General features: G+C 39.5%; 1 protein-coding gene across 9 annotated transcripts in view; it reads left to right on the top strand.

Annotated features, from left to right (window-relative positions):
* Positions 1-25,544, top strand: part of Rbms3 (RNA binding motif single stranded interacting protein 3) — a 982,465-nt gene that overhangs the window by 820,202 nt on the left and 136,719 nt on the right. For all 9 annotated transcript variants that reach the window (XM_008846470.3, XM_017801456.2, XM_029570082.1 and 6 more), the window contains exon 8: positions 15,968-16,014. In XM_008846470.3, the coding sequence (XP_008844692.2) occupies positions 15,968-16,014 (47 nt within the window). The remainder of the gene's footprint in view (positions 1-15,967; positions 16,015-25,544) is intronic.

Below are 25,544 nucleotides of genomic sequence, written 5' to 3'. Positions count from 1 at the left end.
TACATATATAATATTTCATATTCTATGGCCCTGCCTGCTTATGCTACTTTGAAAACCTTAAAAGGATATGATATACTTATATAGTGTATATTCATTCTCTTTTTTTAACAAGATTTGTTTTTATTTTATGTGTATATGTGTTGCCTGCATGTATGTGAGTGCACCCATGTATGCAATACCCACAAAGGCCAGAGACAGACATTGAATAGTCTGGAACTGGAGCTTGGAGAATCAAAAATTTGAAGTCATGGGCTACAGAATGAGCTCAAGGTGAACATGTACAACATAGCAATACTCTGCCTCAAAGTAAATGGAAAGAGGGTTAGGGTTGAGCTCGGTGGTAGAGTGCTTGTCTAGCATGCCCAGAGACCTAGGTTCACACTCCAAGGCTGCACAGAAGAGAGGGCATAGGTGGGGGAAGAGAGAGGGAGAGATGGGGGAGGGGGGAATCTATTCTATACCAAAGTGTTTTTTGCTTTGTTTTTTGTTTTGTTTTTAATCTTCTTTGAGACAGGGTCTCTCTGCAGCACCGGCTGGCCTGGAACTCACTATGTTGGCCAGGCTGGCCTTGACCTTACAGAGATCCACCTGCTTCTGCCTCCAAAGTCCTGGGAAGCTGGATCACCCCCAGCTTCCAAATGGATTTTAAAACAATAATAGTAAAGGAGAAGCAACTTAAATGAAAATTATTTTATCCATCAATACACATTTACTGAGTGGTCACTGCATGAAAGACAGGGGTTCAGGGGTTGATAGTGCAACCATGCTGTAAACACACATTCTTCTTGGTTTCTGGTTCTCTCTCTCTCTCTCTCTCTCTCTCTCTCTCTCTCTCTCTCTCTGAAGTAGGAGATTAAAAGTAACCTCATTTAATTTTATGTCTTATAGAGTTTATATGGAGTACAGTATTGTATAACTGTATTAATTCAACTATAAACCTAAAAATTTACAGCCAATTTTGAAAGAGATGCATTTAGCACTGGAAATTGTTATTGAATGTGTCGATGCTGTTGTAGTGAAATGCTTCTTCTAATTATATGGTTATTTAATAAATAATTTTTTAAAAAGTAGCTCAGCTGGCAGAGGTCTTGACTAGCATGTAGAAACCCACAACCCCTTCCATAGCTACAGGTCATTTCCTAGTGCCCATATCAGGAAGCTCACAACCACTTGCACCACCAGCTCTAGGGGATCCAACATCCCTTCTGGCTTGTAAAGGCACCTGCCTTCAGGTGCACATACCACTACCCTCCCCATACATATGTATGCAATTAAAAACAAAGTAAGTCTTTTAAGATATAAAATGGGGAGGTGAAGGCAGGGAGGCTCGAGAGTTCAAGGCCAACCTTGGCTATAAATAAATAAATAAATAAATAAATAAATAAATAAATAAATAAATAGGAAAGAAAGAAGACTCTTGCTACCTTACCATACAGTGAGGCAAATATATTTAGAAGATTACTGTTTCTTTACAACAGTAGGTAGAAAAGCTAGGCTGATTTTTCTGGTTAAAGGCATAAACAAGAAACTATGTATCTGTGTGTCTGTATGTCTGTGTCTGTGTGTCCATATGTCTGTGTGTCTGTGTCTGTGTTTTCATACCTGAGCAGTCCACCAAAAAGGGCAGGGAATGTAGCTCAGCTGGCAAAGTCCTTACCTTACCCAAAGCCCAGTCCTGGTTTCTAACCCCAGCCCTGCATAAACCTGGTGGGGCAGCACATGCCTATAATCCTGGCACTTGGGAGATAGAAACAGAACTCCCAAGGCCATTCTCAGCTACTTAGTGAGCTTCAGGTCAGCCTGGCAGACCTGAGACCTTGTCTCCAAAAGAAAAGAAAGAGAACACAATACACAAATTTAGTGACATAGAAATCAAATAGTTGTCAATAATTGGCTTCAGTTTATACAATTTAGACCAAAGGGGGAAATAAAGCACGAAGTGAAACAATACAAAAAATAACAAAGTAGTGGCCACAAAATTATTGTTCACAGCTGTATTTTTCCTGTATATTAACTGTTTCTTTTTGTCAGGATGGGTCACTTAGACATTGGTTCATGTTCACTTATAAACTTGAAGTGTTTCCTACAGTTGGGAAGCTCCACCTTTTCCCCTACTCAGCAAAGATCTCTCTGTTCCCAGTGCTGAGAGACTAGGGTGGGGGACAGTGTTTACAGACAACATAACTATTTTATGAAATATAAGCCCTCCTTTGACGTATGGAGAATGATAATTCCTCCTACTCGTAGGAATCAAGGGTATCACCCTACTTGATAGCAAGTCCTTTTTTTCATAAATTTCCAGGTATTTTTGGGTTAAGGAGATAAGTTTTAGAGTTGAAGTCACAAGATCCATGACTTCAAAGCTGAAAGCCACACTGGGCATGTGCCTGCATCCATTAGTTTCATGGTCCTCTCCTGCAATGTGAGAACAGCTAGTAGCATTGATTCATGATTAAAGGCATTGCATGAGGTGACGAGGGTGCAGCTTAGAGGCCAGTGCCTCCCAATCTACAATCTCACAAATGGTGACTGTGTTATAGCTTTATAATGTCATGGACACAGCTCAAGGCAGCTGACTTGAAAGCCAGCACTGCTCTGCAGTTGGCTCTAGGATGCTTCTATCCCTTGATTTCCAGTTTTATGCCATGTTCATTTATTTTTAAGTGGGAATTGTTTTTAATGCTATGACATTTATTCAGAAGAAAAGTAAGGTCCAGCAAGATGGCTCAACAGGTAAAGGTACTTGCTGCCAAGCCTGGGGACCTGAGTTCCATTCCCAGGACCCTCATGGTGGAAGGAGAAAACAGGCTTCTGCAAATCATCCTCTGACCTCCATATGAGTGTGGTAGTCCTTGAGAATGCACACACACACACACACACACACACACACACACCACAAATAGATGTAATCATATAATACTATAGTCAACTTTTTACTTATTTTATGAAGCATATTAAAATAGAAAGTAATATATTTTTATGTTTGACCCACATTACATTAAGGTTTTACTAAGACAGTATTCCAAAGCAGAAGGCATTACTTAACATTGAAATATTAGATGATTTTAAAGATTTTAGCCAACTTTTTCTCTTAAAGGTCATGTAATCATACAAGTCAAAAGCTGGCAGAGGAGAAGAGGGCTTGGATGGAAAAGTTGAAAGAACATGAAAGAAAGAAAAATAAAACTAAACAACTGCTACAAACCATGGGAAAGATTTCAAACTATTACCAATGAAAAATCGAAGCTCGTGTTCTTAACAGGGAAGGACATGACTATTAATTTATGTATTCTGGAAAATAATGGCAGAGTAAAAAGTATAACAAAAGTGCTTCTGGGGCCAGCCAGTAAGATGGCTCAGCTAGTAAAGGTGCTTTCCACCCAGTCCAAGGACCTGAACATGATTCCTGGAACCCATGTAATGGAAGGAGAGAAACAATTCCCAAAAGTTATCCTCTGACCTCCATACCTACCATGGCATACCCCCAACATGCAAATAAATAAATAACGGTTATTTAAAATACTGTTTAAAATGTGCTTTTGTAACTCTGGTGAGTGTAGGAAGGGCTGACTATGTTTAATGTTTCTAATATCCCTTCATAGCATCTTTTTGACAGAGAAACTAATGCAGTAACTGATGGCTTATGACATTCATCAAAGAATTGAGAAAGAGGTATTTTCTTGTATATACTAAATCTCCATAGTGTTCAGTATAAATTATCTTGTCCATATATGTATGTGTACATGTATGTGTATGTATGGTATATGTATATATATATGTGTATGTGCAGTATATGTATATATATTCAGATCAGCATACATATACACACATAACATGTGGTAATCATTCAGTTTTTCTGTGTAACTTTATTTTCTTAATTTGTTTTTATTGAATTTTTGTGTATTTCATGCAGAGTATCTCAAACAATCTTAATCATCTTTATACCCCCGTACTCACTGGCACCCTCCCATAACCCTCCCCACTGGAACCCATATACTCTTCATCCATGTTAAGACCCACTGTGTCAAGTCAGTGTCCTTAGACATTCTACAATGCAGGTCTATCCACTGAGGTCTAATCAGCCTATCTAGAATCCCTCGTTTTAGGAAGATCAGCTCTTCCTCATCTAGCAGTAATCAGTTGCCAATATTTCTTCAGCTAAGATTGGGGTCTGCTGTTCAGTTCTATGCTGGGTTTTTGTCTACCTGAGTTTGCATGGGACTTGGGATTTGTATATGCTGACACTATTGCCACAGAATCATATGAGCAGGTTTCCCAGAGCTTGCAGGACTCTGTTTCCATATGGTCATGCATGTCCTCCCTGGCTTTTACAGTCTTTCTGTCCCCTCTTCTGAGATGGTCCCTGAGCCCCAATTGTATAAAAAGAAGAGCTTTTTTTAAGATTAAGAATTTTTATCTATATTTTATGTCGATGAGTGTTTTGCCTGCATATAAGTGTAACAAGTGCATACAAAGCAGCCCACAACTGCCTGTAACACCAGCTCCAGGGGATCTGATTCCTTTTGCTGGCATCCACAGACACCCTCATGCACGTGCCCAGAGAGACACACATGGACACATACATATACATATATGCAAAAATAAAACCCTTAAAAACAAAAATTTACATTTAGACAGAAGAACACATAAAGCAAGATTATGTATTATAAGTGAAAATCTATATGTACTTGACACTGTACCATTGCCCTAGGAGCCCTGGTTCAGCATTTGACTAGCTCAGTGATCATTGTAACTTAAAACAGCATACTAGCTTCCACTAATTTAAAAGAATAATTCCATTACATATTCCATATTACTGTACAATGTGTAAACAAACTAACTTTATTCAAAAACTATGTTAAAATCAACTCTCTATTGCAGATTTGGAGACTATGATAATTCTTGTGGTTCCCACAAGATGTACAAGTCTTCCTAAGGAATTTGAGAAAAGTTTTAATACTGTTGTCATTAATTTGGTGAGTCTCTGTGTGACATTAGGATCATTTTCTAAAATAATTGAATATTTGGTCTGCTGTAAATAGTACTGTATCTTAGAAAAATTATTAACCAAAAAGTGAATTATTTCTCCTATCCCTTACAATAATCCTATTATCTCTGTGAGAAAAGAGCTTTTGACCCACTCCATTGGGAACAAAACCAGGTCACGTTGATAGGGAAAACATTGATTTTCAAAGGCACAGCAGTAGTGCTGCATAGAATGGCAAGTATGGCACCAGAGTGCCAAATGAAATCTAGAAAGAGGCTCATGATCTGCTGGCTGCACATAGGGACAGCACGCTTTACTGAGCTTCTTGAAAACATAGACTATCACTAACCACTACTAAAGGGGCTGTGTGGTATCGGCTTTGGGACATCCTCACCGGTGAAGAACACGAGGCACACGTCCACAAAATGGTCTTCCCCTCTCAAGTGAACATACGGTGAATGGCACTGTGGCTCCTGTTGTTTCGATAGGTCTCATTACTATCATTATCGGTCATGAAAATAATCTGACAGGGGGTTCCCAGAACACCATTTCTGTCCTCCTTGAAACCATACGATCTGTATTTGAATTTTACAGCACTAAAAATTTACGCTTCAGGGATAGGGTACAATGAAGGACTGAAGTATTGTCTCTGTGAGCTTCTAGAAGCAAACATACTTTGGGAAAAAACTTAATGGTAATTTCTATGAAATGGAACATTCAAAGAATTATCTAGAAAATTTAATAATACTGTTTAAACTCCTGATGTCTCCAGCTACTTTTCACAGATGAAGAGATATTGTCTAAACAGTTTGACACTAACTCCTTTACATCTATCAGAAAGTGTTTGGCATGTGTTTGCTCTAGTAGGAATTGAGATTCATCTACCAATCCAGAGTCTACAGAGATTCTTTCTAATCTTGAACTGAAGTCGAGTCTCTGTGTGCATGGCCTTGGAAAAACCAGCTGTCTGTGTTGTTACGAGCCTCCCTTAGTGAATCAAGTCTGCTGGCTGGCCCACCAGATGTGGTGTTATATGCTTCATATGATTGACCTAAAATGCAGAGAGCAGGCTAAAGGGAAAGCCCTTCTTGTCTGAAAAATGACTCTCACGTTGCCTTGAAGGATTCTCAGATTAAAAAAAAAAATGCTATTATTTGATCAAATGCTCTCTTTTGAAGCACCTATATCTGATGCTTATTTACATATGATTATTAAAGATAATAAGAAAGGCTTTAAGTTCCTGTAATACTGTAATTTTGGATCTAATATAATTGATGTGTCCATGCCTCTGCCCAGCATGTGTCGTCAAGCAAAAGAATAGGATAAGATTTATGTTCTTGGGGATGGCTTGGGTGTGAGAAGCCCAGAAGGGGCTTGAGACAGGGACTATTACAGCAAGCACTTACAGAAAGAAAGGCTGATGGTCGAGTCCCATGTCCCTGACTGAGTCTTCTGTGGACTAAGACAGCTAAATGCCATATCAGCCAACCAAGATAATTTTGGAATTGCTGGCATTTTCCTGTCCATCCCAGCTTGCCATAAGAATGACCTCCATTAATGGTTAGACTGTGGCTTCCAAACTCCAGGTAGCCTCAAACCATACCTGGGACGGAGAAGGAACTGGATCAATCACCCAGAAGACTCTCTTCTGTCTAGCTCCTTGGCCTCATCATTGCAACCTCCACATCCTGTATTTTCCACGTCACAGCGGGTTTAACAGTAGATTTGCCACATCATTGACTGTAATACATCACTGGCTAAAGATGAAATGTTACATTATTTGAAATATCACTTCAAAAAAAGAGAAACTGAGTTGACAAACTATGAAATGCCAGCAATTATCACATGAATCTCAATTTCACAGATATTAGGATGTGAGAAAAAAAAACAAACTGTGCCTTGGAATCTGTGAAATTCCCACAGTTAGAGTGAGATTTAAAATAAATGCCTGTGTTAGTTGAAACTCTCACTGCTGTGACCAAATCCCTGAGAAGAAGCCCCTTAATGGAGGAAGATTTTATTTTGAATCATAGTGTAAAAGCAAACAGTGTATCACTGTGGGTAATACATAGACTGTGTAGCCTGGTCACATTGTTTACACTGACAGGAAGTAGAATGGATAGGAAGTGGGGCTGGGCTATAAAACCTCAAGGGCTGCCCCTAGTGACTCACTTCCTCCAGTCAGGCTCCACCTCTATCCTCCAAACAGCACAAGGAGCTGGGGACAAACTGTTGAACTACATGAGCCTATGAGGGACATTTCACATTGGTACTGCATCCCCTATGTATAGTGTGACAGTGCTCTCTTTTCTCCTTTATGGATGTGAACCATGGATTATTTTAACTGGTTTCAATGACAAACTCAAACCTACTTTTCCCCAACCTTGCAGTGCTATGTGTGGACCTTTTCTCCTGTGTCCCCTTTAGCCAAGCTCTTCCTGGGAAAGCTTGGGCTTTCTCAGCCTCCCAGTCTGGGTTGTCTTGGCATCTTTCGTACTGTATCCCTCTCTATTGCTATATAAGGCAGAGATTCTCTGACAGGAATGCTTTAGCAAAAGCCAAACAATGTGATGACTTAGTGCTTCAGCAACAACTTTACGGCTTCTCCCTGTTTGACTCCTTCAAACATAAAGAACCTATTCTCTCTGTTCCCTGGCTCTGTCTGCTACTTATAAAGTGATAAATTTGCAATATCACATTTGCCTGACTCCTGACAGCCCTCTTAGAAACATGAAGACGATGCTTGGCAGCCCTTCTCCCACCCTGAGTATGGGCCATTAGTCTTGGGAAGGTATTGAAAGTTTATTGCTCACTGTCCTTCTCAAAAGCCCCGACCACAGTGCAGCTCAGGTATGCTGCTGTTTACTGCGCTGCACTAGAAGTATCTCTTCCTAAACCCAGTGATCATTTAAGTTTATGACCTGCCAAGGGCTCCACAAGTTCAGCTGAGTCCACCTAAGATTTCTCAAAGGAAATTTTGCTAATAAAATCAGGAAACTAACAGTGCACCCAGATTTCATTGGAAAATGCAAATTTAACTAAAGAGAAAATTCAAAATTTCTTTAAAGTCCCTTATTTATTAATGTATTAGACATGCATTTACTGATTCTATGGTAGTCCAAGCAATGAGGTAAGAAGAGAGGACACCAACTGAGGCATACCCAGAAATGTAGTCAAGTGTCACAGGTGGCTGAGCATGCCATAATAGCTCCAGTCAGAATCAGTTCACAGACCTCAGGCAACAGGAAATGCCACCCGGATAGAGAGAGATGGCTTCAAGACTGTGTGACAAGTGGCTAAAGATGAGTTACACTGCTGTCTTCTCAAATCACTGGCTTTCTGAAAACAGAAACAAAAACAAAAACAAAACACTGCTTAAAGATTCAGTTCTAGGCTGGTGAGATGGCTCAGTGGTTAAAGCCTTGACACAAGTGTGAGGACCAGAGTTTAGATCCCCAGAAACCCAGGTAAAAACCATGTGGGTATGCTGGCCCAGCTGTAATTTCAGCCTGGGAAGATGGAGACAGGAGATCACCAGAGCAAGCTAGCTAATAAGACTAGCCATATGAGCGCGCTCTGGATTTGACTGAGAGACTCCACCTCAGTGAAGAAGGTGGAGGAACAAGCGAGAATGATTCTTGATATCAACCCTGGGCCTCCACATGAACACACACGTGCATACAAACACATACATGTACATGTCCATTCCCAGACACACACACACACACACACACACACACACACACACACCAAAAAAATGGTAGGAAAAACTTTCAGTTCCTGATTTTTCCCATGTGATGGGCAGCATGATTACATACAGTATAGCAACAGCACCCATGTTCTACCATTCCATCTACTCACTCTGCAGAGCTGAATGTCTCCTGACTTTTCCAGACTCACTCTGGAATCCAGACTTTGGTCTGTGTTGATTTCACAAATGACATGCCCTTTCTTTCACTCCTAATATAGATTTGGTTTTGTTTTGGAATCTGGGCCTCTTGTAATCCAGGTTGGCCTCAAACTCACTCTCTAGTGACAATGGCATTGGACTTCTAAATCTCCTGCCTCCACCTCCCAAGTACTGAGATCATATGCATGAGTTACTATTAACCAGATTTGAATTTAGAATATTTAACCAAGGTACAACATAATACATAAAAGATAATATAGCACGTTATTAGAAGGGTTCTGTTAGAGCTGCAGGGATGGCTCAACAGTTAAGAGCACCAGCTGCCCTTGCAGAAGCTGGTCATGCAGAGAACCTGGGTTTGGCTCCCAGCACCCACATGGGGCTAACAACCATCTGTAACTCCAGTTCCAGGGAAATCTGACGCCCTCTTCTGACCACCACAGGCATTGTACTATACATACACGCAGGCAATACACTCATACACATACAATTTAAAAAATCATAAATAAAACACTTAAATGTTTTTTAAAAAAGAATGATTATCATTGTAGAGTCATTTTATATATAGCTTTGAAATCATCTGCAAAACATTTATGAAAGAAAAAATGTCATTTTAATACCACTTCAATCTCAATGTACTGAAATTAATTTTGCCTACATTTATAATCAGCATTTTAAAGTTGTTAAAAATGTTCATCTTCTGAAACTTACTGTATATAAAATTTTGGATCACGATTTGCTCACATAAAAATCATGCTATTTAATTGAAATACTGGCTTAACAAAAAAAAAAAAAAAAAAAACATTGTTGGGCCAGTGAAATGACTCAGTCAGTGGTCAAAGGCATGTGCCACTAAGCCTGAAGACCTGAATCCCATTCCGACACAGTAGAGGGAAAGCACTCACTCCTGTAAGTTGTCCTTTAATTTCCACACTGTGCTGTGATGTGTTTATACATGTACATACATACGTGCAGTAAATAAATGAAATTTTAGAAAGTTTGAAAAAATATGTGATGCCAATGAGATTTTACTTGATAGCAACACCTAAATGTTTACAGCACATAATTCTAAGCCCCTTATACATGTACATTTTGATCATTTTATTTACTGACTATTCAGTCATAACCAGCCAATAGTTCTAAGCATTATTAAGATTGACTACAAAAACAAGCTCCTTAGATATGATACCTGGAAAATGATGTCATTTTTGTCTTCTGTACCTAATTCAGAACACTCTGCTTAAAAATGACATGTTTAGGGCATGCTTCCCAAAGTGTTGTTTCCAATCTGGCCTTTGACACTTAGATGTTCTTGGAATTATCGTTTTTCTTGAGCTTTTTAAATTTTATACAACATTCCTACTCATATCCAGACCCCCTCCCCATCCATGCCTCTTCCTATCCTCCCACTGAACCCTATGCACTCTGCTGTACATGCTGAGTCCTATTCATTCAGGTGTTTGTAGCCAAATGTCCTTCCATGTAAATGTGTCCACTGAAGTCTAGTCAGCCTACCCAATGGTCATATGTAAGTCATGCACTCCCTTTTGTGCAATGCATTTAGGTGGAACACACCAGGTGTCCAGATAGACCCAGGAAAGTAGAACTGCAAGGAGTCCACACTCTCCCTTTTCGAGAAATTTCAGGCTGTGTCTCTATATATACTTTACTGCCTCAAACATTTTGATACCGATTCACCTCCAGGGTAGAAAAACTTTCAACGGTTAGGAAACAATTCTGTTAGCCACCATCTTGTGGGTTTTATGAAAGTTGAGAATTCTCTCCTCACACAAGAGTGCGTCTTTCCAGTGGATCACTCTGAGGTAGAAATGCCTATTCGTACTGTGTACACTGTAAGCGCTATTTCTGTTACTGTAACCTATTGATATAACTTCACCAGTTCATTAAGTTATGAATATACACTATCTAGTTTCTAAGTCAAACTGATTTGTTTTCGTGGCTCTTCCTAATTTATTGAAAATAAAGTTGCCTTAACACCAGTACTGATGGAGCATGCCTGAGGCAAGAGGATCACAAGTTCCAGGCCAGCCTGTGCTACACAGCAAGAGTCTATCTCTAACCCACCATTAATACTCTTTCCAGGAAATAATTTTATTTATTTAATAAAATATTTGTCTCTAGTAGTTTCTGCATCTAGAAACCTAAAATGCCCTATTATGGCTGAAAAAGTGAAGCAAAACTTAGCTGTTGTTGAAAAATGGCAAAATGCCATATTTTGTTTAAAGTAAATTATTCATGCCTCTAATATACAAATAATGTAAAATGGGGGGAAAAGAACCTTTTGTGAATGTAAGTGCTTTTTGAAAGAAGACAGGACTAAGCATCACTGTTCTGCATATGGGGTATGACATTTTCATTTGGTTCCAAGGTATCTTTTTTTTTCCTGTGACTCTGAAGTTTGTAAACATGCCATAATATTTGGCAGTTGCATAATGCTGATTTCATGCTTCTGTCTTTGTGTAAAGGTGGCTAGACAGAGCAGCGAAATCAATTTCTTTTTCATCTTTGTGGGAAGAGACAAAAGGAGATTGAATGCAGAATCTGCATTAAGGGCATATTAGAATTATAACTCAGCAATCAGCTACGCTTAAAGTGCACACCAGGTGCAGTCAAGTGGAGTTGCTAGACTGTGAGATCCAGCCAACAGTTCAGTTCTAAAACAATCCCTTTGTTTAACCCTTGAAGTAGGTGAAACTTGTATTCATCTGGTACTCCCGCTGCAATGTCAACCTTGCCTTAAATTCTGTCCCCTCCCTCTCCTAAGACAACTCCAGCTTTCCCTCTTCTTGGTGTGTTCTCTGTTTTTTAGGGGCCCCATGCTGTTCCTGCTGCCTATTTCCACTGTGGTCATTTAACATAAAATTTCCCTGCTCACAAGTATTCTGGGAGGATGGAGAGGTGGTTCAGCTGCTAAGAGCTCATGCTGCTCTAGCAGAAGACCAAAGTTCAGTTCTCAGCATCTACATGACTTGGCTCACAAGTGCCTGTAACTCTAGCTCCAGGGGATCCAACACCCTCTTTTGCATTCTGCAGGTACCTGTGTTCTTAGGTTCTCAGAGAAGGACTGGGCAGTCTAAGCCCTCCCCTCTTTACCACTGAGCCTTATTTCCCATTCCCCTTCCTCATGTTCTGCTGTAAACGAGTTACCCATATTACTAGGTTTTAAAATGCTTTTTATTGAGCTTTTGTGCATTTCATACAATAGTTCTTAATCAAATTTAGACTCCCTTCCCCATTCATGCCCCCACTTTCCCCACCCCCGCCGAACCTCTGGTCAAACATTTGAAACCCAGATGTCCTTTGGTACAAGTTCATCCAATGAAGTCTAGTTAGTCTATCTAACGATCTTAAGGAACATTACTCTCTCACCCAGCAGTAATCAGTCAGCAACAGTTTCCAGGTTAGGGCCTGCCTGCTGCCCATGTCCCTGGTTCCACTCTGGGCCCTTATCTGATTGAGTTGGCATGGGTCTTGTGCACTACACCACCATTGCCACAAATTCACATGAGCAAGCTTCTAGTAGTGACCCAAAAGCCTGTTTCCCGACTCTCATGGACCTATCCTCACTCTTACAATCTTTCAGCCCCCTCTTCCACAATGGGCCCTGAGCCATTTTCTATTGGCACAGTTTCCATATCTATTTGTAGAAACTCTGCTCATCTTTCAAAGCTTGCCTCCAGCTTACCTCCTCTGTGCCTTACCCAATTACCCAAAGCCCCTGTCCCTCTGTATTCTCATCCATGCTACTCATATGGCATCTAACACATACGGCTTTGCATTACAAATGTGATCTCATTTAGATTTAACGACAGGCCAAGGAGGCAGGTATTATACCATTTAACAGTTGAGGAAACTGAGTAGCGATTAGGTTAAATAATTTGCTCAGAGTCTCAGAACTCAAAGGAAACAGAGCCAAGAGTTGACCCAAACTTAACAACAAAACACACTGTTTGGTCTCTACTATATGGTCACCTAAGTTTTTTTTCAAGCTCTGGAATATAAACCCAAGGCTTAAGATGGAAAAAGAACCCATTTGGTTTTGTTTATTTTTGCTAAAATATATATTTAAGAAAGAGAGAAAAGTTTATTGATCATTACTATATTTCTAGCTAGGACTGACCAACTAACTAAAACCCATGAGTAATTTAAGTAAAATATAAAAAGGAAATACCTTTATTTCAAGGTTACTGTAGCAAGTAAACAGAGTATAAAAAGAGAATGTGCTACATTGTAGAAGAGGGGGCCAAAAAAATGTAGAGCCGGTGGAGAAGACACCTGCTGCTAGTTAATGCATTCTAGACATGGTAGGGAAGCTGTACCCATGAAATGGCCACAGTATCGTAGTCTGACGAGATCTGTGTATAATGGCAAAACCAGTTGACATAAAATATATTTAAAATAAAATGCTCCAAAACTTAAAGTTGAGAAGGACTAGATAGTGTTTGTGGCTCTCTGAGCACAACTGGGAGCAAACAGGAGGAAAATGATGAATGTAGGACTGAGTAAGAAACGTTTCCCTTGAGTTCCACGATTTGAGCAGTTCAGATTATCTAGGAGGTTGAGGACATGGCTACTAGCCTGACTGCCTTAGGAGCTACCAATATCTCTGTTGGATGTGAAGTCCACTATTTTCATTCTTCTTATATTGCCTGCCATCTTGAATGATTTGGGGGAAAGTAACTTAGTCGTGCTCTGCAGAGAGTCATGTTTCCAAACTCTGCTCTCCCCAGGTTCCAATACATCAAACATGTCTCCAGGGCAACTCTGCTATCTTCTGACAGCCCTGTGAGTTTGGTTTGCAAACTCTACCCAAATTTGTGTATTCGCTCCCATTATGCAAATTCTATTAATCTACAGCTCTATGCTGTGCTTCCATATTCCAGTCTTAATAATAACATTAAAAACTTTCATTTAGGGAAATCATATAATAAAACAAGCTTGAAGGCAGCAGGCTGTGCTGTGCATCAAATCCCATATTAGCATGATAAATTTAATTTTAGTTAAGTATTAAATACAAAGACTCTGACAGAATAAACACCTTAAACAACATGTAAAATGTAAAAATTCAACTACATAATCTCTTCTGTTTCCTTAAAAAATTGCACTCTTTTTTCTCTTCCACAGATGTCCTTCACTTTTATTTTCCATTTTTCCATTTTTAGGTAATTTTGGACTTACAGAAAGTTATATAAATTTTTAAAAATAATTTATTGAGAATTTCATACAGGGATATATGCATATAAGGTGTTTTGATCAAATCCATGCCCACTCCCTCCCCTCCAACTCCTCCCATAGGAAGTTATATAAACTTTTATAGGGAGGTCGTATTTATGTATCCAACTTCCCCAGTGATGACATCTTAGGTAATTATAGTAGACTATCAAATATATGAAATTTATATTAATATATTCAGGTTATAATTTCAAAATAAAAACGTTCACCCTTAAGATAATCTGAGCAGTTTTAAATTCCCTTCAACATTTTGTTCCTACTCAGAAGTGCTAACTACACCAACACCATAGGTGGTTGGTCCACACAGCACAAAGTAGGTTCTGCCCCAGAGAAGACTTTCTCATTTTTGTGGAGATGGTACTCGGTGAAACTCTAAATCAATGTCATAGCACAGGAATGGCAGGGAGCCTACATTAGAAGACGTGGGTATAAGAGCTCAGATTTCAGATGTCAGAGGGACACTGGGGTGGCCTGTCCTTTGGGTAAGAGATTTATTAAAAGAATAATTAACGTCATAAATCTACAGACAGGCAACAGTAAGGAGGGACTTCTGGGAAGAGTTCAGACCCTAATACCATAGACAGACAGCATGTTGGGGGCTCTGAAGAGAGTTCAGATTGGCCATGAGGCAGAGTGGGGGTTCCCCTCTTACAGGTTTCCGGGGAGGAATTCATCCATGCTATGTAAGTGATGTGTAGCCCATAGTAGGTGCTTGCATGTAGATTGTCTAATTCCCATGTAGTAGGAGAAGGGGAAAAGTTTGGCCCTTTAGTTAATGTGTGTCTATCATATGAGTTGTACCACATACAGTTTCTGATAGATAAGGGTTCTTGATAAACTTCCTTTGGGAAAGTGAGGATTCCAGATCCACAGACAGTGACAGAATGGTGCCTTGTATTTGTTTTACAACACTGTTTGGGTAGAGAGGGAAAGAAGTCTTTGTAGCCCGTAGTGCTGTTTGTTTGACCTTGAGCAAGTCATGTAACTTTGACATGGTTCTGGGTCTTCAAGTATGAAATGAGGAAACACTGTCGCTGCCCACTTCATAGGGTTGCTTCAAGAATCAAAGGTGATAGCATATGAAGAGACAAGGAAGGCTTTGAGTTAGCCATGGTGGTTTATATTCCTTCCTGAAACTTAATGGAAATTACAGACCTGCGGGTAGGCTTTTTTTTATTTTTTATGTTAGTCTTCAGCTTACAAACAGAACAAAACTATCTGTTGATACTCACATGGCCTCAGATTTCCATCCAATGTAAATGATCTCCCCATTTTCCTACTCTTAGTAGAACAGGCACTAGCAATATACTGGGCAAGCTCTGTAACTCATTATCAACATACCCCTGAGGCATAGAGTCTATTTTAAAAGAAATACTTTTTAATAGCTTCTTCTCTAAGATTGGATGCATTTTAAGGAGTTTTGTCTTTATCCATGCTATTGGATCCTTCTTTTTTCAGACCATAATATGCACAATAGCTGCTCCAGACAATATTGAGAGTGTCAGTCTACCAAAAATTAGGCCATGGATGGTTTATGAAGTAGAGATGGAAATCATCCAAGCTTTGTCATTCCTTGGTCTGTCGGAATATATTACATAAGCTCCCAACTCACTGGTGGATTCTGGTTTGTGAACAGTAAAACTTTCAATTTGGGATAGAAAGGTAAAGAAAGATACCGTAGAGTTAAAAAAAAAAAAGAAAAAAAAAAGAAAAGAAAATGTATATCATGACAAGAAACAAAGTTCATTTAACTGAAAGTTTGGGGTACCATATAAAAATGTTGAGATGTTTTCTTCCTTCTTCCCACCTCTATGCAGGCTGGCATGGCTCTGACCTATGACCCCACAGCTGCCATACAGAATGGGTAAGTAGATCCCATATCTCTGTGTTCTTTGCTAAGAAATCTCTAAGCGCTGAACCCATATCAAAGAAAAATGTTCCAATAAGGATTTCCTTTTGTGTAATGTCTTTAACCTGAGCATTTCCTGCTGTTGCAGGATCCTTTCCAGAGGTGGTCATGATGGCCACTCCCACAATTTTTCTACCACATTCAGCCCTTCTCTGTGAGCTGCTCTTCTTTTCCTCTCAGACCTCCAAACTGAGATAGTAGAAAGAGCTGGGGATAAAGGAGGACGATCAGTCACTTAAGCTGGAAGAGTTACTGGTGTCTCAAGGACCTATGTTGCTCTGCTGTCTCCATGCAGGTCAACCTTGAAATATGTTTACTGTATGACCAGGTGAATTTCTGCACCAGGAGTCTGCTGGGGCCAGGGTCAGGGTCAAGCTAGTTCTGCAGGTGGTTGTATCTTCACTGTTTCTACAGCTGTAAACTTGCATAGCTTCGATTCTTCCTCTGAAATGTAAATATCATCAAGCTGCATGGTGTTGCCGCTCAAAAATTGCTCTGTAGTTCTGTTAAAATTTTTTTCTCACTGTGGTTACTTTTGCTTGGCTTTTGCATACTTGCAATTGGCCTTGAATATTTGTTGACTATGGTTTGGATTTTGTTTTCAATCTTCCATCTTTGATTTCTTCCTTGGATGTTATTTCTCTGCCTTTCAATCTCATGAAACAGTCATCATGATGAAGTCTTTGTCAAACATCAATAGAGAGGGTAAAATAATCGAATTCCATATCTCTATTGGTCCAGTGACCTCTAAAGAGAATTCATAGAATTTTGAAAGTGTTTAAATAATTACCTCTTTTCTTACAGTTTTTCATTCTGTTGTTTACTCAGACATTCAACAGACTTCTAGTGAGGTTTCCAGGTACAATGTTACAGTCTATAGACTTGAAAAGCAACATCTGAGGTTGGAAAGCTGTCTCGACAGTCAAGAGCTCATACTCCCTTCCCAAGGACTCAAGTTCAGTTCCCAGCACCTATATTTGACCACACACAACCTCTTGGAACTGCAGGGGATCCAAAGCCCTCTTCTGGACTCCATGAGCACTGCACTGACCTGCTCATACCCATGCTTAGATACATATACATATACTAAAAGCAATCTTAAAATCGATGTATGAGACAAAATATTTTCTACAAGAAGATCATTAATCACCCAGAAATAACCAATGATAGTAAACTAGGTAGAAGTCTACTCCTTTGTCTCTTAGCTCAAACTTGCCTCCAGGAATGAAACTTAAGGATAGTTTTCATTTTATCCAATAAGCATTTATTTATTTCCAACAAGATTCTGTAGACTAAGTGACTAGGAATCAAAGGAAATAAAAGAGAAGAAAGTCCTCTAGAATTATTTGTATAAATGCAGATGAAATAGATAACTCAAAAGGCAAACAGCAAGGCATGATGTGGTAGATGCAAGTGACCAACTATAGTATTACAATATAGATAACATGTATTTAACACATACTATATTATGTAATATATGATACATACTAGTTATATACTATACATAGCATTAAATATTATACTATACAATATAAATATTACTTCATTTTTGTAAGTCAGTGAGCTGTAGAGCTCGAATACACTTGATTTGAGAGTCAACAGAATACATATACAAATGAATACAAATTTATTTTGAAAATCTGTACAGCTAAGGAATATAAAAGTAATATTTATGACTATATTCCCACTGATTATATTCAACAAATGTTAATGTTTTCCACTGTTCACATATATGTATAGATACAAACATCTTATGTATACAAGTGTCTACCAATATATCTATCTATATACTTATTTATGAAAAGCAACTGCTTTCCTCATTTGTTTTGGAGATGGTCTCATGTAGCACAGGTTGACCTCAAACGTACTATATCACAAAGGCTGGCCCTAAACTCCCGATCCTCCTGCCTACATTTCCTAAGTGATACGATTGCAGATGTGAGCTGGCATGCCCTGAAAAAGCATGTAAGGCCTATATCAAGATTTAGGGTGGCAGCAGTAACTTTGACTTTTCTAGTTTTTGTATATGGAGAACATACTCTTAAAGACATAAATATAGATTGAGAATAATAAAGAATGCCACTATTTTATAGTTAATTTACCATCAATAGTTTAATCACAGTATTGATAATCATTATTTAAATCAACATATATTTTTAAAGGTGTGGTTATATTATTTTACTTTATTTTATGTCTGTATGTGTGTACCTGAATGTATGTATGTGCATGTGCATACAGTGCTCATGGAGGCCGAAGAGGGGAATCAGATCCCCTGGAACTGGAATTACAGGTGGTTCTGAGCCACCATGTGGGTGCTGGGAACTGAACCCAGGTCCTCTGCAAAAGCAGCCAGTGCTCTTAACAACTGAGCCATCTCTCCAGTTCCTAGATCAATAAACATTTTTTTTCTGGCCAATATTAGAGTGAAATTTAAACACTATAACACCTTACTCATAAATTATTAAATATAGAGCTTCAAAACTTTAGGTGTTATCTACATCTTGACTTATCCCAAGATGGCATTAATACTATGGGGAAAACAGTGTTTTCGCTATGATTTTCACTCCTATTCAATTGCTTCCAAAGCTACTGTATAGTTTTTTGATTATGAAACACAATCCAAAGCTTACTCCTGAAGAGTTAAAGTGACTTTTTATACTTATTAATGCTGTGTCCTTTGAATGAGGTAGTATGTTCCCATTTTTCAGATAGGAAAGCAAAGCCACTTGGTCTGAGGTGGAGCTGAGAGTCAAATGGGAGGATTTTGTTCTCAGGAGAACCTGATGTCTCATCCACTCCAGCTCCAGCTGGGATAAAGAGAAAGGCAGCACTGAGGCAGCAATAGGATTTGACCTTGCATTTTGGGGGGTTTGGGGTGAGACAGCTCATTAACAGCAGGTATTCGGGAGATGCTCTCTGAAAGCATAGATTGCCTGATGAGAGCCATCTGGAGAAAGTGGCAAGCAGACCAGTTTTATAAGAGTGGAAGTTTCCCACAGCAGCTGAGTGCATGTGGGAAGTTGGGCTGGAGGAAGATTTGAACCTGTAAAATTTGTCTTTTTATTGACACAGTGGTATGACAGAAAAGAAATGAGGAATCCAGAGATCTCTGTGTGAGGAACATTATTGATGGAAGATTAAAGCAACCTAAGGCCAGCTAGATAGCTCAGTTGGTAAACATAAGAACTGTGCCACGGAAACATAAGAACCTGCATTCAACTACCCAAATCAGTGTAAAGAAAGAAAGAAAACCTAGGTACAGTGATATGCACTTATAATCTCAGTGCTGGGCAGACAGAGACAGGTAGATCCTTGGGGCTCATTGGCCAGCCAGCCTAACCTGCTTGGCAAATTCCAGACCTGAGAAAGACCTTGTTTCAAAACACAAGGTGGATGGTATCCTGAAGAATGCCACACAAGATTGACCTCTGACCCCCTCATATGCATGTGCACGCATGCAGGTCCACACATGTGCACATACAAAGAGCATACACTTACACACACAAAAAGAATATTAAAATAGTCCAGTTATAAAGGGACAAGAGCTTGTTCTAAGTTGCTTGAAGTGTAATTGGAAGAAGGGAACAGAGGAAAAATCTGAAGAACTTATCCATTCATGTGTAAACGAATAACCATCCAGATGTTCTCTATGCAACACCTTCCACTGAGAACTGATAACTTGTTTAATAAGACCAGCCAATTATTTGCTTCCCTATTTCTTTCTGTTGTACTGATTGAAAGGACATTAAAAATTTTTTATTCTTTATCTTCTATAAGCACCCAAAGGAGTGTTACAGGTGTCCTGGAGAGTCTGGCCTGGCTTGGGAGTCTAGTAAAGATGTTTCCCAACAAGCCACACCTTGAGCCAAGCTCCGACAGCATTTAGCAGCTAAGTGACAGCCAAAAAAAAGGGAGGCAGATGATTCTGATTTATACGTGTGTGTGTACATACCCTTTTGAGACTAAGTACTAAGGGATATTACATAAAGAAAAGATAGTTGTTCACAAATGGAAAGAATTGGAGCTATCATCATTTGGATGCCAAGGAAGTAGACTATGGGGAAATGATATGTTCAATTATTTTTCATTCATTCATTTTAAAACTTATTTATTTGTTTATATTTTATGTGTGAGTGGTTTGCCTGCCTGTATACAAGTGTGTCATGTAAATGCAATGCCTATAGAAGGCAGAAGAGCATGTCTAATCCCTTGGAACTGGAGTTACAGATGGTTGTTAGCCACCATGTGGGTGCTGGGAACTAAACCTAGGTCCTCTATAAGAGCAGCCACTGCCCTTAACTTTAGAGCCATCTCTCCATCCTCAATTCATTTATTTTCAATTATGTACATATGTGTGGGGGGCAGTGTGTATGTTCATATGAGTTCAGTTACTTTTGAAGCCCAGAAGAGAATTTCATACTCGTCTAGAGCTAGAGTGACAGGTGGTTTTGAGCTACCCAATTTGGGTGCTGGAAAATGAACTTGGGACCTCTCCAAGAGCAGTCAGTGCTCTTAACCACTAAGCCATCTCTCTAGCCCCTAAAAATGAACAGTTTTCTAAAGAAACAAGCTTCTTGTGAAATGCTAAGCACACTCAAATTCTTGGTTTTATTTAATCTCACAAAATAGCTTGATTCCAAGTATCAGTCCTTCTCTTCTGCATCCTTCAGTCCAAGGAATATCCATTCATTCTGTATACAGAATCAAGTCTAGCCTCTCCTATCTGTGGTTGGCACGAGAAGTGTTCCCTGGAGGTCATGTGTTTGAACACTTAGTCCCTAGCTGGTAGCACTGTTTGGACCTTTAGGAGGTAGAGATTTACTGGAGGAAGTATGTCATTGGGGTAGGCCTTTATAACCTGGCTCGACTTCTTGTTCCCTTTGTGCTTCTGGATTGCCAGACTGCTGGTGCAATGTAAGAGCTAGTCTCATGCTCCTGCCACCATGCCTTCCCTGCCATTACGGACTGTATCCTTCTGTACCATAAGCTAAAATAAACCCTTTCTCCCTTAAGTTGCTTTTGCCAGGGTATTTTATCAGAGCAACAGAAAAGTAACCAAGGCACACTGGTAAGAGTAGAAGCAAACATTTTTTTTTTCTGGAGGTGAGACTTCTGGCAATGTTACTGGAGTTGTTAGGATCAGGGCTTGGGTTCTGGCAGCCCTAACTAGCTAGCCTTTGCTACCTATCAATAGCATAATTAAGCAGACAAGTAATAGTGAAAGGTAGAAAAAGAGATTTACCAATATGGGCCCATTGAGATGAGTGCCCTCCTCCCTACTGGTCCATCTCCAGAGTCTTGACATGAGGCTAAGCTTTAAGTGGAAGGCAAGAGGTAGGCATGGTTAGGCAGTCCTGGTCAGGATGTTGTCCTGTACCTCCTCTTCCTCCTCCTCCTCCTCCTCCTCCTCCTCCTCCTCCTCCATCATCATCATCATCATCATTATCATATCATCACCATCACCATAATTTTCTAAACTCCAGTCTCTCCTTACAAGGTGGTCTGACAAGTTGTCAACACTGTGAGAAATCTCTTCCTTAAGGACAAGATCCCCCTCTGGTTAGCACTAAAGCCTAGGGCCTTTTTCTTTCTCCCAGGAGGAGATTCTTAGAGAAATTACAGTTCTTTGGGGTTCATTCTCTCAATGGTTTAATAGCCAAAGAAGGGTAACAGAATGTCCTCTGTCTTGCCAAGTAGCAGTTAGCCTTTTCTTTATTAGATAACATCGTCAGCTGCCTCCATATACATTTTTCTCATATCTTCCTATGGAAGTATGAATTCAGGACTCAGATTTCATTGGGATTTCCTTTCCTGATTGATGTGCACAATGATTTCAAATCTGGCATTTAAAAAATATTTTATTTATCATTTTTTATTTTATGTGTATGAGTGTATTGTCTGCATGTAGGTAAATGCACCCATGTCATGCAATGGCCATGGAGGACGGAAAAGACTGTCAGATCCCCTGGAACTGGAGTTACAGACAGGTGTTAGCTGCCATGTGGGTGCTGGGATTCGAACCCGGGTCTTCTGCATAAACAATCAGTGTTCTTAACCACTGAGCCATCTCTCCAGCCCAAATCTGGTATCTTTAAGTCAAACATTTATTCCTTATATATTTAAAATCATGCCTATTTGAATTTCTTTTCACTGCTTAAGCTCTTTTGAATCCTCCTGTTTTGGATCTCACAGTTACATTCTTTGCTTTCTCTTCTTGCTCCAGACTCTTACAGTGTTTTCAGTACATTCTCCATAATCCTCTTCCTTCATCTGGTTTTGATCTCTTTTCTCAGTGTTAAATATTTTCCTACTGCCCCTACTTCCCAGTTGATCTCACCCATTCTTCATACTTTAACAACTAAAGCTGTTACAGTCTGAATTGCGGTTCACAGCTAGCTGAAGCGCCCTCTTCCCTTTGTTTACACTTTATTATGTATTATTAGCAGCACCTTCATAATTCTCAAACCAAGATCAATGTCCTCATCAACATCACAATGCAAACCACATAAATATAAAGGAAAACTATGCAGTTAACTACTCTTTATTTATTTACTTCATTTTGTGGTTGTGTGTGTGTGTGTGTTGTATGCCTCTGTGTGCATGAATGTGTAAAAGGCAGAGTGTCTTCCTCTATCACTCTCAATCTTTCATAGAGAAGGTATTTCACTGAACCTAGACGTTACCAATTGGCTAGACTGAGTGGCCAACAAGCTCCAGGGAGCCTCCTGTTTCCACCTCCCACACACTATGGTTAAGGATGCATGCTGCCATTCCCAGTTTCCCATGTGAGTGCTGGGGATCTGAACTCAGGCCCTCATGCACAGCAAGTGCTTTACCTACTGATCTATCTTCTTTCCTTTTAAAAATAAGTTTAGTGTAGAGTGCTGGAGAGATGGCTCAGTGGTTAAGAACACTGGTTGTTCTTGCAGAAGTCCAAGGTTCAAATCCCAGCACCCACATGGCAGCTAACACCTGTTTGTAACTCCAGTCCCAGGGGAACCGACAACCTCTTCTGACCTCCATGGGCATTGTATGACACGGGTGCACTTACCTACATGCAGGCAATACACACGTACACATAAAATAAAATAAATAAAATTTTAAAAATAAGTTTAGTGTAAAACCTTTATTCTATGAATTCCGGTTCTCTGGGTTTGCTCTTTTCCTAAATTCTGTGTGAAGAATTGATCTTTAAGATCTGTTCATTCTCTATCTGAAGGTAGCTTTATCCTATCCCTTCCTCTCAACCACTGATCGACATCACTCAGTCATTACTCACTAACTGTACCTGCCTTTAATATGACCCTTTTCCAAATCATTTCTTATTGCTTTTTTAAAAAAGATTTATTTTTATTTAAGTATGTGTTTATATATGTGCGCCTGAGTGTAGGTCCCCAAAGAGGCCCAAAGAGGAAATCAGATCCACTGGAGCTGGAGTTGTAAGCAGTTGTGAGCTACCCAACATAGGTGCTGAGACTCTGGTCTTCTGGAGGGGCAGCAAGTGCTCTTAACTGCTGAGCACTCTCTCTACCACCCCTTCCCTTGCTTTTTGAATAAATTTTCAAAGTGTAGTCATAAGAATTACCTATTTGCCTGATTTAAATTACTAAGCCTTTGCTAACTATAGAATAAAACCCAAACTTCCATGAATAGCCCTCAAAGGACTCTATAGTTTCATTACTGTTGCTTAACTGTATGTGGTTCTCAGAATATCCACGTGCACACAGGCATAGGGACACACACACACACGTACATACACACACACATACACACACACACACAATTTTCGAAGAAAAACATCGGACTATCCATTGTAGCGTTGGTGACAAGAAGATACTTGTTTCACACGGTGCAGTGAAATTGAAAGAAACAAAGGGATTATAGCTAAATAATCTTGTTCTTTGGTTTCTTATGCATATAAATTATTTTTAACGTTTTTATCATTTTTACTTTTACTGTCTTCTATAGTGACACCCTAATAATAAGGCACTGGCAGTGCAAACATTTTTGTACACGTGTGATATCTAAATAATTGCAGATATTTTTCTCAATATACTCTCCTTTGGATTAATACTGAAACCTCTTAGGGGGTGTAGAGGTTAGGAGTGAGTTACATGATTTAGCCTTTGTGCAAGAGAATCAAATGTAAACATCCAGAATTACAGCAGTTATTCCCCATTCACAGTGTTGTATTCAGTCTACAATCAAATCTATGTCAGAAAACCTAACATAGAGGGAAATATTTATTAGTTTAGGGAAGAGTCTAGTCCCACTCCATGACTATATCACAGGTCTGTGTCTGAAGATATAGTTGCAAGTCATTCTGATCTGATTGAGTTGTTGAACACTGTTTATTACCAAGCTGAGTTCAACAGCAGACCATTTTTTGTTTTTAAAATATCTATCTATACTGTCTAAAATTATCTTGGTGCTGTAATTTGAGAAAGAAAACTTTCACCTCATCTTGGGTATAAAAGACACATAGATTCCAAGACAAAATGAAATCAGTGTTACAACAGAAACACAAAGTATCAAGATGTATGTATATATTCATTTTATAGGCATATATTCATTTTGTATGTATAAAATATTTATGGAAGCATGCACAAAGGGTCTAATTCATTCACTGGGAAGAGTCAATGGTGTACTGCTAAATAAGAGAGGAAGGCGAATTGATTTTTCACCATTCACCTATGTATAATTTTTTTCAAAGAAGAAAATTGATTCCATTGGACTTGTGTTCTGATGAGAGGTTCAGAGTTTTGTGATGCTCACTGGCCTGGGCTGTCCTTTTATCAAGGTCCCACATTTTAGTAAAGAATGCTTTATAATCCCCTGGTCTTATAGGCATGCACTAAGCCACAGGTTGTTCTGAGTATAATATGAGGCTGGGTCCTAGTTGGCAGCTGGGTCACAGTTACTTTTCTAGAACATCACTGGAAACAAATACCTGAAAAGAAATAGCTTAAAGGAGGAAGGTTTTGTTTAGGCTGCGGTTTGATGGCACAATGCATTATGGCAGAGAAGGCACGTTAGTGGGGTTGGGGAGATGGGATTAACTTTGACTATGGTCAGAGGCTGCATACTCACATCTGGGCAGATCAGGAAGCAGAGAACAGACAGAAAGGAGAGATGGACTATAAAATGTAAGACCCACTTCCGGAGACACACTTTGAGGGGCCAAGTTCCATCCCCTAACACAGTACCACCTTCCAAAAGATCAAGTGTTCATCTACTAGCCTGTCGGGGAGAGGCATTTCGCATTCAAACTACAATGGTAGCTCAAATTGTGGAAAGAATGAAGTGGTCTGGACATGACAGGGCCTTGCTTCATGAACCAACAGCGGTTTTGGGTACCTACACAAGATCAAGCCAGTGAACATTCCAGCATGGAGGGAGGAGGAGGGGGTACTGAGGCCCTACCCCTAGCTGAGAGCTGTTGCAGTTGAAAGCTGCTGAGGGAGGGAGAGTCAGTTTTTTTCAAT

This window comes from Nannospalax galili, unplaced genomic scaffold, assembly GCF_000622305.1.
Source record: "Nannospalax galili isolate Female #2095 unplaced genomic scaffold, S.galili_v1.0 scaffold542, whole genome shotgun sequence".
NCBI classification, from domain to species: Eukaryota; Metazoa; Chordata; class Mammalia; order Rodentia; family Spalacidae; genus Nannospalax; species Nannospalax galili.
The sequence above is the reverse complement of the archived record's forward strand: the minus strand, read 5'-3'. Positions and strand labels throughout refer to the sequence as shown.